The sequence below is a fragment of the Colletotrichum aenigma genome (assembly GCF_013390185.1).
Source record: "Colletotrichum aenigma strain Cg56 chromosome Unknown KSG_Cg56_contig10, whole genome shotgun sequence".
NCBI classification, from domain to species: domain Eukaryota; kingdom Fungi; phylum Ascomycota; class Sordariomycetes; order Glomerellales; family Glomerellaceae; genus Colletotrichum; species Colletotrichum aenigma.
Genome location: NW_023500916.1, coordinates 2,739,673 through 2,755,068, shown reverse-complemented (window position 1 = coordinate 2,755,068; position 15,396 = coordinate 2,739,673). Strand labels below are relative to the sequence as shown.

The 15,396-nt window shown below is 50.2% G+C and overlaps 4 protein-coding genes across 4 annotated transcripts; 3 read left to right on the top strand and 1 right to left on the bottom strand.

The window, feature by feature from the left end:
* Nucleotides 1-203: 203 nt before the first annotated feature.
* Nucleotides 204-2,238, top strand: atnN-4 (Aspercryptin biosynthesis cluster-specific transcription regulator atnN; the record flags this gene model as incomplete). Its single annotated transcript, XM_037329850.1, has 2 exons — nt 204-322; nt 561-2,238. 2 exons carry the CDS (start codon nt 204-206, stop codon nt 2,236-2,238), a joined length of 1,797 nt encoding a protein of 598 aa, XP_037171821.1.
* Nucleotides 2,239-2,378: 140 nt separating this feature from the next.
* Nucleotides 2,379-5,638, bottom strand: CGCA056_v014607 (uncharacterized protein; the record flags this gene model as incomplete). Its single annotated transcript, XM_037329849.1, has 3 exons — nt 2,379-4,459; nt 4,763-5,157; nt 5,220-5,638. 3 exons carry the CDS (start codon nt 5,636-5,638, stop codon nt 2,379-2,381), a joined length of 2,895 nt encoding a protein of 964 aa, XP_037171827.1.
* Nucleotides 5,639-12,958: 7,320 nt separating this feature from the next.
* CGCA056_v014606 (uncharacterized protein) lies at nt 12,959-13,276 on the top strand (the record flags this gene model as incomplete). Its single annotated transcript, XM_037329848.1, has 1 exon — nt 12,959-13,276. One exon carries the CDS (start codon nt 12,959-12,961, stop codon nt 13,274-13,276), a length of 318 nt encoding a protein of 105 aa, XP_037171826.1.
* Nucleotides 13,277-13,544: 268 nt separating this feature from the next.
* On the top strand, nt 13,545-15,217 carry CGCA056_v014605 (uncharacterized protein; the record flags this gene model as incomplete). The annotated part of the gene is made up of 3 exons (XM_037329847.1): nt 13,545-14,479; nt 14,696-15,175; nt 15,211-15,217. 3 exons carry the CDS (start codon nt 13,545-13,547, stop codon nt 15,215-15,217), a joined length of 1,422 nt encoding a protein of 473 aa, XP_037171450.1.
* Nucleotides 15,218-15,396: the final 179 nt, after the last annotated feature.

The window sequence follows — 15,396 nt, the reverse complement described above, 5'->3', positions numbered from 1 at the left end:
TTCAGGGGCGGAAAGGCTGGAGCCGTTGGGGCGAAGGATCCTACCCTACCACGCTAACGGGTTCAATCCTACGCTATTCTCGGTTTAGCAACTGGCAGCTGCCAGGCTTCAGCATTTTGCTCCGGGAGTCACTGTTTAAGGACTGCGCATGGCCCCCAAGATCCATTTGTCCTTGTTCTTTTCTTGTCATCCATATCTTGAACATGTCCATGATGGAGCCACAGTCGTCAGGCTCAAGCTCGAAATCCAAGTCGTCCAGCCCGGATCCGGCCGCCGGAGTCATGGCCCCGCTGACGACCGGGTCTCGGGGGAAGAAGAATAGGTACGTCAGACTCGGCGCGCCTCCGATCGTGGCGGCCGCCCCCTGACGCTGGAAATCCATCTGACGATGCTGCAGATTGCCGGGGATGTCGCCTCAAATGGTCACTTTCTCTCTACATCAACGCTCACAGACTAAGAGAGCTTCTTCAAAGAAAGTGAGAACAGGTTGCATCACATGCAAGTAAGCATTGACTCCAAGTCCTAGTCATATCCCCCGATGGGCTGACGATTGATGCAAGACGGCGGCACATCAAATGCGATGAGACCAGGCCATTTTGCCTGAAGTGCACCAAGTCACCCCGCGGGCCAGGGGTATGCGAAGGGTACCCTTCCGAGCGCAACACCAAAGCAGGGCACCGCCAAATCCAAGCGGCGCCGCGCAGGATCGTGGCAAAGGGAACATGGAGAATCCAGAACATTCTCGTCGAACCAGGGTACGACTCCGTCTTCTTCACAGACCCGAAAGAGAGAGGCTACTTCGACTTTTGGCGCATCCTCGTCGGCAACATCTACCTCTTCCCCAACGATGTCATGTCCCGCATCCTCCCGCAGCTTGCCCGACATGAGCCCGCCATCAAACACGCAGCCCTCGCCATGGCCGCGATGGCCCGCGCCCTGGTGCCGAACCTCAAGCGTCGAACTCGAAGGGAGCTACATAGCAATGGGCCGCACTATGAGTTCGCGTTAAAGCATTACGGTCGTGCCATCAAACTTGTCCGCACGTCCGCACCGTCGACTGATAATATGCTCTGGGCTATCGTCTGCTGCGTCCTGTTTGTCACCTTCGAGTGCCTCCACGGCGACCGCAACGCGGCGTTGCAGCATGTTATGCACGCATATAAGATGATGGAGCACTACTTCATTCAGCGGTCCATGGTCGAGGATGCTCGGGAAACAGACTCCATCCGCTCCGTTTGTGATGATGCTGCGTGGATCTTCCAAGGCATGACGATGCAATCTTGGTCGCACAACGTGCTTCACTCGAAGAACTCAAGCGACATAAGCTGGTGCTGTCGTGGTAGCACACGGCCCTTTGCAGTTGAAGAGATGCCTTCGACGTTCGCTGACCTACACATCGCACGAAGATGGTGGAGAGTGGTTCAGCACTACATCTGCCACCGCTGTCCGATCTATACCGACATGTATGCGGATGACATGCCGCAAGAGGTCATTGCTGGCGGGTACATACGAAACACATATGAACTCAAGGATGCTGAGGATCTAAGGACAGTCCTTCCTCAGTTTCTTGCCCATCTTCAACGCTGGCATGGCAGCTTTCAGGGGATCTATGACCACGCCAGGATTAGACAAGATCGCGACTTCAGCTCATACGTCGACGCATGCAATCTGCGTATACAGTATCTTCTGCTGTGGAGCGATGTCGTGAGCATCAGTTACAGAGACGTCAAGACAGTTAAAAGTCTTACACCAGCATTCCGCGAGATTGTGGACTTGTCACGGATTGTTATTCAAACACAGTCCAACTGCGGTGGCTGTTCTGAGGTGTTCAGCATGGACAACGGACCTACCATGCCACTGCTGGTTGTCGCATGTAGATGCCGCGACGCCGAAGTTAGAGAAGAAGCAACGGAGCTGTTAGGGAAGCATCCCAGGCGTGATGGCTTGTGGGATAGCAGGACGTTTCACACAATTGCTATGAGAAATAAGGCCATTGAGTCTGACAACATCGCCTTTGAGGATGATGAATTTGAGGAGTGGTCTCGACTTTCACGGAGGGAAGTTCATTTCGATGCCAACGGGGACGTCCAGGCAAAAATTGTCAAATGGCATCCCGAAGTTGGGGAGTGGCGCGTGGTGGAGGAGCAACTCAGTGAGCCATCTCATAAGGTGCCTCCAGACTACAGAGACCTTCCACGGAGACAGCAGTCGATTAAGATTGCCCCAAGACTTTGTTAGATAATGATTAAATGGTAATGCGAAATCTCAAGCTAAATTCTAGTAACACTGACAATGCCGTACCCAAAGCCAGCCACCCGCCGATGTATAGTAGCACGTATTTCTAAGATTCCATGATCGGTCGGGAGTTACCTTCCAAGCTAAACCTCAGGGTTCCCTTCAGAGCATTTCTCAGATCCATCTTCTGAATGGCCTCCGCCGGGCTTGCAACAATAGTCCTCGTTTCTCCAATTACCAGATCCCTGCCAAACCTCTGCCGGTGGGCATGGAGCCCGTTGTTCCATCTGGGCCACGAGATTTTCTAAGCGGGCGCGTTCCTCCGGAAAGATTACCGGCAGGAGGTCGCGGAGGTGTAAAACGATTCCATCATGACATTGTGGAGTCATAACCTTTCTCACGATGGCCTTCGAATTCTCGAATCTGGAGATATTAGACACAAGGAAATGCCCTCTCGCCGTCCCTGGCCACCAGATGATGAAATCGTCGTCGGTAAACTTAACCCAAATATCGGTGTCTGCGCCGTAAGTCAGGAAAAGTTTTATAAAGGCCGCTTGGTTCTCGATTCCTTCTTTCTGGAAACATGACACGAGCAGGCTCATAAGCCAAGTGTGCCAGCATGTAATAGGTACACCATGTAGTACGCAGCTTCCGATATGCGACTTTGCGCTAGATGACGCTCCAGATTTGAGATAGGCATCCACTCCTGCTAGAATTCTTTCGTTCACTACTTTCGCAGGAGTGCCTTGGAACTGTCGTGCTCCGTCTTTCCTGGCCTGTTCGTGGTCCAAGATGCCGGTGAGAAAGTTGTCGAGAACGATGCCTTCAAATATACTGGTATCTTGACTACATTTAATCTTGTTCCAAATTTCGGGAGAATCGTAATCATTGTATATCCCAGCTCTCATAGAAAGAAGGAGCAAAGCGTCTTCGGGTGGAAGGAATGAGCTCGAGGTATGAAAGGTATGGTTTGAGTGAAGATCGAAGTGTAAATCTATTCCCATCTCGTGCAGGTTGTGGTGTTCTAGGACATTGCCAAGTTCTTCGAATAGGTGCATCCAACGGTCGTCGGATAATCGCTTCTCCAAGTAGTGATAATGGGCAAGAAGACCGCGAAGCTGAGTGATAAGTTTGTCTCGTACGTAGAAAACACTTGGGCGAAAGTGTTTTACTGCGGCAAGGTATGACTGGCAATGGAAATCACCTTCGTTGAATTCTGTGTTGTCTGCCGCATCAGCACGAATCTTTTCATCCACCTCGTCTTGTTGCAAAGATTCAAGCACTGTCCTGTGAATACAGCAGACTTGTTGACGAGACGGGTAAGATTGATTGATCCTGGATGCGTCCTCGTACGAGACATGCATATGGAGATATTCTTCGTCGTCCAAATCGACAATAATGTCTGGATCCGATGGTACATCTTTCGTGCTGCCTGACTCCTTCTTTCTGCGTCTCGGGCCATGGTCTTCTGAACTGTCGTCCAATTCAGCAGTGTGCACCTCAAGGAGACCCATGCACCTGCGATACACGGCCTTGTGGGTATGTTCTAGTGTCTGATCTCGGGTTGCCGCATCCATCTGTCGAGTGGAAATGGGAAGATCGAAGGCAAAATTGCGGTTTCTCTCGTAATCTTCGAGGAACGAATGGCGAATGAGAATCGTAGGGGTTTGCACACGGGGACTGTGACATGGTATAGTGGCTAAGAGCATCCGCATAGCCCTTCTCCTATCTTTCCGAGTCGCGAAGCTTTCATTTGCCATGGACTGAAATATGTTTTCGTACAGACTCTCCAGTTCTTTGGGCAAGTCATTGACCCTTTCTTCAAGGTCTACAATGGCATCTCCAGCTGCATGACTTGAGATGAGTCCTTCAACAACGATACGCACCCAAAGAAAGACACCCTCGGCCTTGTCGATAATCTGGTCAATCAAACGTCGAGCTCGTTCTGTTGCAATCGCATTTCCCGTCGACGGAATGAGATCTGCTAGCTTGGTGCGAACGAAGCTATTGATGTCGCGAAACGTGATTTCGTGCAGCTTGATTTTCGGGCTATGGTCCAAAGCCCTCGTGAAAACAATCCACTCACGGCTCGAAACACAAATTTTGATGTTGTTTGGGTAGCGACCGACCCAGCTGAGCAGCAAGTCTACCATGAACTGATGTTCTCCAGCGAATTCGTCTGAGCCGTCTATGAAGAACACAACTGCGTTCGAAGTAAAGGAGTCTGGTGAATTGAATAAGCTCGCAAAGGCAGCTTCAACATCCGATGGCCGTATTTCAATCGGCATCTGCTGAATGGCGCAAGACCATAATTGTGGGAAACCCTCCCCGACGAGCCATGGGACTTGTTCAAGTATTGAACATAGCAATGCCTGCCTTAATCCCTCTAGAGACTTTTGAAAGGGTGTGCCGTGTTGATAAAAGAAATTGGCCATGATTAGTGATCTGCTTCCAGCCCATATCTTCAGTTGGTCTTCCGTATTGCCACTTTGACAAAGTAACTTCATCAGGGTTGACTTCCCTGCACCTGGCTTGCCAGTTATGTGGAAGATGCCTCTTCCCTTGGAGAAACAAGTAGTCAGGTCTTGATGGTCATTGAGCTCCACAGGTGTCTCTTCAGGTCTGGCTTCTGATTCCAGAATCCAAGAGAATGTCTTCTCATGGGCAGGCTTGACGTCGTCGAACCTGCGAGTCATATCGGCAACATGGAGCTTCCCCAATATAAGTGCCTGCGCGGTGCGCTCGGTTGCTTCTTTGGAGAGAGCTAGGATATCCGCGGCTTGTTCCATGAACTCAGGAACATGCCTCCATGCCTTCATTCGAGTCTCAAGCTCACTTATGCCGTCTCTCGTGAGCTTGAATTCGGTCGATTTAGCCTTTCCCTGATCACGGATCTCCACTAAGCGTTGTTGTAGGTCTGCGCTTTATTCCAAAGTTAACTGGATCACAGGATTATGGTGCTCTAGTGAGGACTTGACCATTACCTTGTCGCAAGTGTCAGTTGCATCTGTACTCGCTGACGACAAGCCTCCAAGTCGTTTTGTAGCTCTGCCTTCTTATGTTTCTGGCGGGAGCTTTGGAACAACTTAAATGCTATGTCCCGCTTTCTGGTTGCCTTGAGGCCTCCCAGGAGACTCGTTAACTCAAGTGTCAGATTTCTATACTCATCGGTGACTTTGACAAGCTCAACCTCATGGCTATTCTTCTCGGTGTCTGAATAATCCCGGCGTATACTGTTCATTTGATTGTTACATAGTTTGATGCGATCTTCCAATTCCGTATTGCCATGCAGCGACGCCGACCCATCTTCTGCAATGGCTTGAGCTAAAGCGACACCTTCGGCAGCAAAGTCGACGAAGCTGATTATGCTGCTGATTAGACCGATGATTTCTAGCCTACTCATGATCGTTGGACTGTTATGGCTTGCGAGTTTATCTCTATAGATTGAAGGCCAGGCGATGTTTTAATAAGGCGAATCCTACCTATCGTAAGAGGACGCAGGAAGCGGATTGTGATGGATTGAAGGGGCCGGATTGATAGAGCCACGGGACGTTTCCAACAGTATGGTGTCTCCTGCTGAAGACCTATAAAGGCCACTGGAGCCTTGCTGAGCGCGCTCGACTCCGGGTTTACCGCCGATTTGTGGAACCACTATAGTCTCTCCAGCGTCTGATGCTTTTCGGGTCGAGGCATGAAGGTATGTGGCCAAAGTGATCAAGAGGCAACAACTCTTCACAAATGATAGGAATGAGGCATTCGCCACAGGCCCGCGCGAAATGTTGTTAAAAATGAGGGAGATGTTGGGCATCAGGCTGCCGGGGCTCACAGGAAGTCATGGGACCGCGCCTGCACCTGCCGGGTTTTCGGACCAATGCCCATGAAGCTCTCAAAGCACAACAATTCAAAATGGTCTGGACCATTCTGCAGTATTTTACAACAGGCTGTCCAACAATAGATGGTGTGATTGGCTCCCGCTTATCCGGCCATGAGAGGGGTATGGCGTGCTGACGGTCGCGGTCCTATTATGAGTTTCTATCTCACCCTGACCACTTCAAGCGATAACCGCTGGCCAGAAGGCATAAGTTCGATTGCACTGTTGCTGTCCTTGATGTGATATCCTCTCCAACTCGTTTTCAGTAATTAGTAGATGTAAAACAAGCTTGCTTACCTATATCAAGTCCTGACGTATCGAATGAACCTTTGCAACATAGACCCTACTACTCAATGGGCATGATCACATCGATTCGATTTAAGAAGAGAGATTCTCTGACATTCCCCTGGAAACCCGGTCATAATCAGCCTGCAGCGCATAGCTTCGCAGGCTGCATTCCAACGATGACGATGATAGAGAGAGAAAGGGAGACACGAACGAGTTTCTTTGATGGAATTGCGTGTATCTGAAATGTATTGATCGACCTATGAACGCTTTGAAGTCCGTTCTGCTAGCGATCTACTTTCGCCTACCTCTTTTCGATTACCTCGGCAATCACATCGTCTTCTAGACGCTGGGCATCAGCACGACAGAGCACGGGGTGTGCTCCCCCCTGATTCCTTGGTACCCATCCAATGTAAGGATCCTCATCCCGGCGCAATTGCAATCTTTGGATGAATCTTTGGCGGATAATCGCCGGGATGTTGGAGCCTTCCGCCAGTCTTCTCTGTCTAGATTCGAAAAGAATCTCCATGGCTTGTAGCAAGGAGACCTGTGGCGAGGAAGCAGGCACCAGATCCTTCATCTGCCTCTTCAGGAGCGAGTAGAAGGAAATCAGGCGGTTGCCCCCACTAAGGTAGGTGTCTTGGAGGCTCAGCTCGTAAGAAGCAGGGTAGAATCCGGCGAGCTCCCAATCAATAATAGCAGAAATCTGGTAGTCGGGACGTCCGTCACGAGAGTTGCAAGGTTTAACGATGATGTTGCGAGGGGTGAGGTCGTTGTGGCAAAACACGGACTCATCCCCCCACTGCTCCATGGTGGTCTTTTCGAGTTTCACAGAGCCAAGGTCTTCGTATTGCGACTGAACGACGACGTCACCAGCCGGAGTGGTGGGCGATATGGTGTAGAAAGGTTTTTTCAGTTCCAATCTCTTGGTTATGGCACCGAGGAGGGCTGGTCCAGTCTTGAGGAATCCTGTGCTCGGCCCGCCCATGACTGCTTCCTGGAAGGAGTCTTGCTTCGAGTCGTCCAGAACTTGACGTAGCAGGGTTTGTACTCGGGGGTCAGAAATCCGAATAGAGTGCAGTTTTCCCAGTGCACCGACCAATGCAGTCACAACGGATTGCTGACTCTCGCTGCTCATCTGCTCCCAAGCTTCTTCCAGGGTGTCCCCCTCAATGAACTCAATGACACTGAACTGCAGTCGTTTGCCTTGTGCATTGTTGGCAACGCCAGTTTGGAAAGTGTTTGGGACGAGGTTGTCGATGGCAAGCGAGGCAACATGCTGCATTGCTGAGACAGTGGCGATCTGTGTAGCCTCCTCATCCCCACGTGTAGTCTCAAGACGGACGATGCAGGGGCAGCGAGGCTCGGAGGCATCTGGGAAGCTAGCTTTGAACACACATTTGTCCCAATTCTGGAGTACAATGGAGGTGGAGACGTGAGGTTGATCTGGGAAAATATGATCGAGAAGAACTTCATCAGGGGCGAGGTCTTGAGGGTCCATGACGTATGAATCGGTGCTGTCTGAATGTGGAAGAAGGGCAATCAAAGTCAAGGGCGAGGTTCATGGGAATTCGAGGGTGGCCATGGGGCGGTTATCAATAGTTGGACAGCCCTGCCCCTCACCGCCTGGATGCATGTGCGACAAGGGTCATGTTTGTCAAACGGACAGTACATGTAGGGAAACTGGGCGGCGCAGCCGGGATATGAGCTTCCCGAAGGCTGTTTGACCTCTGATCCGTTCGTGGGGCGCCAGATGAATGCTATCCCGAGCGCCATTGGCCCCTACAGACAAGCAAACATGTACGGCCAATTACGCATGTTTCAACAATACCGGCCTTGGTCAAAAGCTATGTATACATAGCATGCACCTATTCTGGTCGCTAATTATTTATGCACAATCCCGCATTTCACAATGATCAACATTCACATTGCTATCATGGATGTAGTATTGACGAATAGTAAACCATCTGTGAATAAAGGTGTGCCCGTAGGCGGTGACCTGCTGTACGAAAGTATGGGGAAAGACAGTTAGAAGTGAAGGAAACCATGCATTTGCGAAATGCCCCTCAGGTTTAGCCATCCCTGATGCAAAACCTCTCACGGCCGGTTACGGACTACCATGTACCACATTCAATGAACCCAGCCCGGTACCTAGTCTAATAGGTCACTAAAACGCAACCCCTGACATCACACCGAACGATAACAGCCTAGACTCAGGCAAGTGCTGGAAGACCTGGTTAGAGTCGAGGGCCTTCTCCAACTTACCTTTTTTCCAAAGGTTCAATTAGGCTGGGTCGTTGCAAGAGCAGACGTCGGCGCTTCCTGCGTAGTTCTTGTGACATTTGCCGCATTTATTCTTGTCAATGGGGTTGAGTGGCGTCACCGCCTTCGCTGAGGTAGACTTCATCTCGTCATGGTTCGTCATACTTCTTTTGATTTCTGGGTAATGGAAATGAAGATAATGAATAACTGATGAGGGTTATATTTTTCTTACTAGTCGGTGTCTTTGGTGTGTGGAAATCTTGACTCAACTTGACAGAAAAGAAGTGCAGTTCAACTTCGCCCTTTTTATGTTCATTCGTCTATCACTAAGCACGTCCTCTAGTGAGTCTCATTGTAACAGTGTCTATTGGGCCCAATAATCGTTGCACCTGATTCCAAGCCGTCGGGCTGCTAGGTACCTCGACGAGCAAGCTGCACACGCATTAAGAAGTTAGACAAAAACCCTCCTGGCTGCACTTTGTTCAATTGCATTCTAGTCCAAACATCTTTGTCACACATGATACTAATAGACACCTGAGGAGAAAGTGCTACATATGAATGGATCAGTAAATAGATGACGCATGTGTGGATTTACCGCAAGCGGAAGGGGACTTGCGCGATCTGTACCACATAGTACTGGCAGCATCAACCCACAAATCGACAAAAGTTTCGTTCATCAATATTACGCTGAAAGAATGCCTCACCCCGCTCAGGGAAGTAGCTGATCCGGCCGCACCGCAACGATAGACGACAATGAGACGGCTCTGTAGTCAATATCGTGTTGGGGTCGAGTTTTTCTTGGCCTGCGCCGTTGCCAAGCTGAGGGAGAATCTAGGCAATCATTAGTTGTACGTTGGTACACGGCGTACTGTAGGAAACTGCATTCGATACCATAGCCGTACGCGATCGCTCGCTCCCTGCAAGCCCACAGCGTTGTACTACCCCACTAGCAAGCTGCGGCTGTACATCCAAATATGTCCAGGGTTCCCTATGCTAGCCTCACGTTCAGATAGTCAGTCGCTGTGGACGATGAGAGGTTGAGAGAGCAGGCTTTGTTGTGACGAAGTGCACCAGCTAAGTCTCTCGGGCCACATTCCTTCGGAAACAATATGATACCTGGATGCAGCTTACCGATAATAATACCAGCAAGAAGCGTATGCTTATAACGACTCAGGATATGTATGATCGGATCGAGAACAGAGGTCAAGGATAACCACCTTAGAATATGATTGTTCAAGATGGTGGGGAAGAAATACCGCGAGCGACCTGCTGGAGCAAAGTAGTAGGATGCTCGAGCGGACATACATTGGGGGGAGGGATGGGAGGAATACGTTCATTGATCCCCCATTAGTTCCCTCTTCACTGGGCGGAGTTCACATGTGGCAGCCGCATGCGAACGATGTCGCTCCTGTCATTGGTTTGTATCGAGTCACGTGGAGTTCTCAACTCCTCGCAAGTTCAAGTTTTGATGCAACTTGGCGAGAGACATGAGCACTTTCTTACCTCTCCGTCGCTGACACAGTAGGTGAGACCTGCAAATGTCGCGAAACAAGATGATCTCATTATACGCCCTATTCTTGCAGGATAAAGCATGTTCCTGTGCCAGTTTTGCAAAAGTATCCAGGCGGAACACCTCCCCTCGGCCACTGGGGTTACATTGAGGCCTGATGAGTTCGAGGCCGCCCCATCGCAGCCTCATTATCCGTCCTTTTTTTCGTTGCAAGAATCGGCCAAAACGTGTCAGCTTTGTCATTTATTCTTCAAAGGCCTCAAAGTTAACCAAGATGAACGGCTTCCCAGCGGCTGCGCTTATATTAGTATGGGGCATACAGATTGGGCCGCTGAAGATCCCCCCCCCCGACCGTTGAGCCGGTCAATATCAGGGCTCTGAGCCGAAGCAGATGGAGTGTGAACCAAAAGCAGCTTTACGGTATTCAGGTGACTTGTGGGTACAGGACATGCGAGTTTGGGCTGTATGCAGACGATGGTATATGACCGCTCAGGCTACTGGCTTACCTGCCTAACATGATCCAAGATTCTCGCGCAAAGAAAATTGGATTGGTGGCTGGTGAAAGCCCAGAGCCTGTGAAGAAGTGCCGACGACCTCTGGATTGGATTCAGGCATGCCTTAAAAGTCATGATGTTTGCTCCCGATACCAGACACTTTTTGCATCAGCGACATTCTTCCCAACCCGACGTCTTGACCTTCAGCCTACTACACCACATGCGGACGTTCGGCTGGTAGACGGCTCCAGTTGTAGCCATGCGCCGTACGTTGCATTGAGCCATTGCTGGGGCGCCGCTCCCGTCGTCAGAACTGTAAAGGCCAATCTGCTTGCCTTCAGGACCAGGATCGATCCGTCCACACTAAACAAAACTTTCAATGACGCTATGGACGTTACCAGAAGACTCAGAGTGCGCTATCTGTGGATCGATTCTCTGTGTATTGTACAGGACGACGCAGACGACTGGGACCGGGAGGCGGCCAGGATGGCCCAGGTTTTACTCCCAGGCTTACGTTACCATTGCTGCGACGTCTGCGTCTGACGGTACTCATGGTTTGATCCGGAAAGCCCGCGATGAGCCGCTCATACCACTTCACTTTCAGAGCAGTGACTCCTTGAATCGCGGCGTGTCAATTGGGCCGTCACTCAACAAGTTCCAGCGCATCGACAGGGAACCATTGAACAGTCGAGCATGGACGCTTCAAGAGCGAGTTCTATCCCCGCGAACACTTCATTATGCGGCGGATCAAGTACATTGGGGGTGCAGGCAGTCCATCATCAGCGAAAGTGGAAGTTCTCCTTACGGTTATGGCCGGGGAGAATCAGCCGAAAACTCCATAGCTAGGGGTTGGCTCGGCAAGATGGCAAGAGACATAGTTCCGGACATCAAACCTGGGAACGAAGAGGTTTCTAAGTCAGTCAGGGGCGATCCCAACCTTGCCATCAACAACTCAAATGTTTCATACGAGAACTGGTACCGGATGCTACAAAACTATACGGAAAGAAATATCACCAAAGACGCCGACAGGTTGCCAGCTCTGTCCGGTATTGCGAGAGCCTTTTCCAGTAAGAAACCCAGCCCCTATCTAGCGGGTATTTGGCTGGATGACATTGCTTCTGGGCTGTTGTGGTATGTCAACCTACCAGAATCAGCACGGCGCCCAGACACATACCGCGCCCCATCATGGTCTTGGGCAGCTGTCGAAGGCTCTCCAGTAACATTCCTTTCAACCCACTTCTTTGGCCGCCGACCAGGAGAAGTCGATGAGATTGAATACGTCGACCACAATGTTGATCTAGACTCGGCCGATCTCTTTGGGCGAGTAAAAGCTGGCTCGTTGACCTTACGGGGCTACGTCAAAGCTGCAATGCTTAAGACAGTGCAGGAAGGTCAGGAGATCGAAGGAGTTCGGGCTTCCATGCAGGTGTTATTCGATGGGGAATCTGCAATTGGCTCGGCGAATTTAGACGTTGCAATTGCAGACGGTCCTGTACATTGCCTCCTTGCTACTTGTACATACCCCCAGGACTCATCGTTGCATTATACTCCCAACGTCATTCTTTTGCTTCGTCCATTTGGGAATGCCGGTCAATTTCAACGAGTGGGAATGGCCGGCTTGTTTCCACAGCGGATTCGCGAGCCGCAAAAGCATTTTGACCCAATTCCGCAACCGGGAGACCCTAGCTTTACACAAACGGGCATAGTTAAGCTCGACGAACAAACGCCAAAAGGGGCGAGCCTAGAAACTTGGTTCGATGAAATAGAAACATCAGTCATCTCCATCATTTAGATATCAGGCAGTCAAATCGAAGAGGTCGCTCGGAAGGGTTATTCGTGGAAAAGCACGCTTCGCCTGGAACTTGCGGGGTGATGATTGGCTGACTTTTCTAATTTGTTGATTATCTGCGTCTGCTGCGCCGCCTCAATGCTGGGCTTATCATTGGCCCAGCATCCCCAGATGCTGCGGGCATGGGGTCATGCGGACCACGCAAGGCTCCCGACCATGATGAAAACCCCGCCATCTTCATCGCCGTTCTCGACCGTTGCTACGCAAGACGCCTGAGGAGCTCGCCATCGCTCGGGGCTTGCCCAGGTCTGCAGCCTTTGCCGACATCACAACTTACGGAATGATACGTTTATGACACCCAGAGCCTTGACGAAGACTGTACCAACATTGAGTCCGGCTTCCGCTCCCACGGTGGCGCCTGGTCTGCTCGACCTTGGATTCACACGTCATTCTTTAGATAACGATAGCTCGGGGTCGCCTTTCGCCTTAATTGCCCAAAGTACGCAGACAACATGATGACACCTGTGGAGATCATTGGGCTTGTCAGCGCAGTCATCACATTCATCGACTTCGCTGCCGAGAACATCGCGATTGCTCAAGAGATTAGCAAGTCTGGCGCTGCTGCAACAAAGGAGAATGCTGAGTTGGAGAACCGGATCAACCTGCTCCAAAAGCAGGTTGACAACGTGCGCCAAACCACAAAGGGATCTCCCAGCGACACTCACGAAGTTGAATTGTTGAATCTTACGGACGAATACAAAGACCTTGCGATCAGACTGCTTGCTTTGCTGGGTGGACTGAAGTCAACCAAGAAACGACACGTCGTCTAGAAGTCGGTCAAGAATTTGTACAAGAGGAATGAGAAGGAGGGGTTACAACGAGACCTCAAAGACTGCCTGATGAGAATACAGCTGCAATTGATTCAAGTAACGAGGTAAAATGTCCCTCCCTGTCTTAAGAGCCATTGAATCAAGTTAACCACGTCATATCTATAGATATGAATTTGGGGCGCACCTTGATAGGATCAGTGACCGAGGAAACGAGCAAATGGAAAAGTTGAAACAACTAAGAAGAAGCACCACCAATCTCGAAAGCAGCATGAGCTCGTGGGGTCACATTCCCAGTTTGCTAGAGCGAGTCCGTCTAATCGTCCACGAATCGAAAACAGCACTTGGCCGAAAGGCTTATTCAAAGATTATGGACAAACTGAATGTCGACGGTATGGTCGACAGATTTGATGAAGTTGACGAAGCACACGAGCACACCTTCGGCTGGATTCTAGAGCCAGGGCCAGCTCCGGAAACGGAAACCGCGGAAGACACTCAGGCGCATCAAGGAATCATTGACTGGCTTTGCCATGGAGATGGCGTTTTTCACATCACCGGGAAGCCAGGCGCCGGGAAGTCGACTCTCATGAAATATCTCTGCCAAAGCCCGATGGACCAGGAATTTCTTAGCTCTTGGGCCGGAGATAAGTTGTTGATGACGACAAACTTTTTCTTCTGGAGACTAGGCATCGATGTTCAGAAGTCCCTCCACGGGCTTCGACGGGCTTTGCTATACGCCATCTTGCAAGAGCTTCCAGGACTTACAGAAAATGTTTTCCCGCGCCACTGGAAATCAGTACTCGATGATAAATTGGTTTCAATTCATACTAAAGATGTTAACATGGCTCTTCAAGCGCTCTTTGAACAGACAGATTTCCTTCTGTCTCATAGACTCGTCTTTTTTATCGATGGGCTGGATGAATATCACGGAGACCATGACGGGATGCTCAAGACGCTCCTCAAATGGACCAAAGAACACAAAAGTGATATCAAACTCTGCGTCTCAAGCAGGGAATGGGAGATTTTTACACAGCGACTGGCCGACTGCCCCAGGATCAAGCTCCAAGAAATCACGCGCAGAGATATGCAAACCTACGTCAATGAAGAACTCTACGAAAATGAAGAGTTTACCCAAGTCTCTCTTCGAAGCCCCGAGATACTCGATCTCGCCCACATAATAACACAAAAGGCCGAGGGCGTATTTTTGTGGGTGAAAATCACTCTTCGGAGTCTAGGTTGGGGGTTGTTGTCCGGGGAAAGTGTGAGAGAGCTCGAGGCAAGAATCAGCGCATTGCCTAACGAGCTGGAAGCCCTTTATCAATCAATATTCAATTCTATAAGAAACAGAGGTCACACAAGCCAAATCGATAAAATGAGAGCTATGCGGACGATTCTCACAGTTTCACGCTACGCTAATGCTAGGGAAGAGTCGATACCTTGGCCGTCTCTGTTTCAAGTTCCACTCGTGTACTACTCGTTCATTGACGAATACGAAAGAGACAAGGACTTCGCCATCAATTTACCATTAGGCAAAATGGAAAACTCGACACAGAGAGAACGGATAGAAAAGGCTCGAAGAATGATCTACCAAAGATGCATGGGCCTCTTGGAAACATACACGGTTCCCTCTGACGACGAACCTGAGTATTATAAGCCACGTATTCCAAAAGAGCAAGGCGTCATGGCCTCCATTCATTTCTCAAGCCAACGAACAACTACACTGCCTACGAGCGAGGCTGGCGGTTACATTGAAGACGAGGCCGGCCTGACGAGAGACGCCGAAAGTTCATCTTCGTCGAGTTATTGGGGTTCCAGAAGCTTCGTTAGTGGCGAATCGAAGGACGAGTACTTCCACAAGCACGTCAGGTTTGATGAAGACGGCAAGTTCAATCACCGCTTCATGTACCAACCCAGAGTTCGATGCATACACAGGACAGTGCATGAGTTTCTCGCCAGGCCAAGAATCGAAGAACTCGCGCGTATCGATGCAGGAAACTTCGACGAAGCAGACTTCCACTCCCAGGCTCTCGTAGCATGCCTGAAAATGTTTCGACCGTCCGTTCATTTCACCAGAGAAAAGCTTCTTACTTTTTGTGAAAGCCTAGTACACATGGAGCAATGCG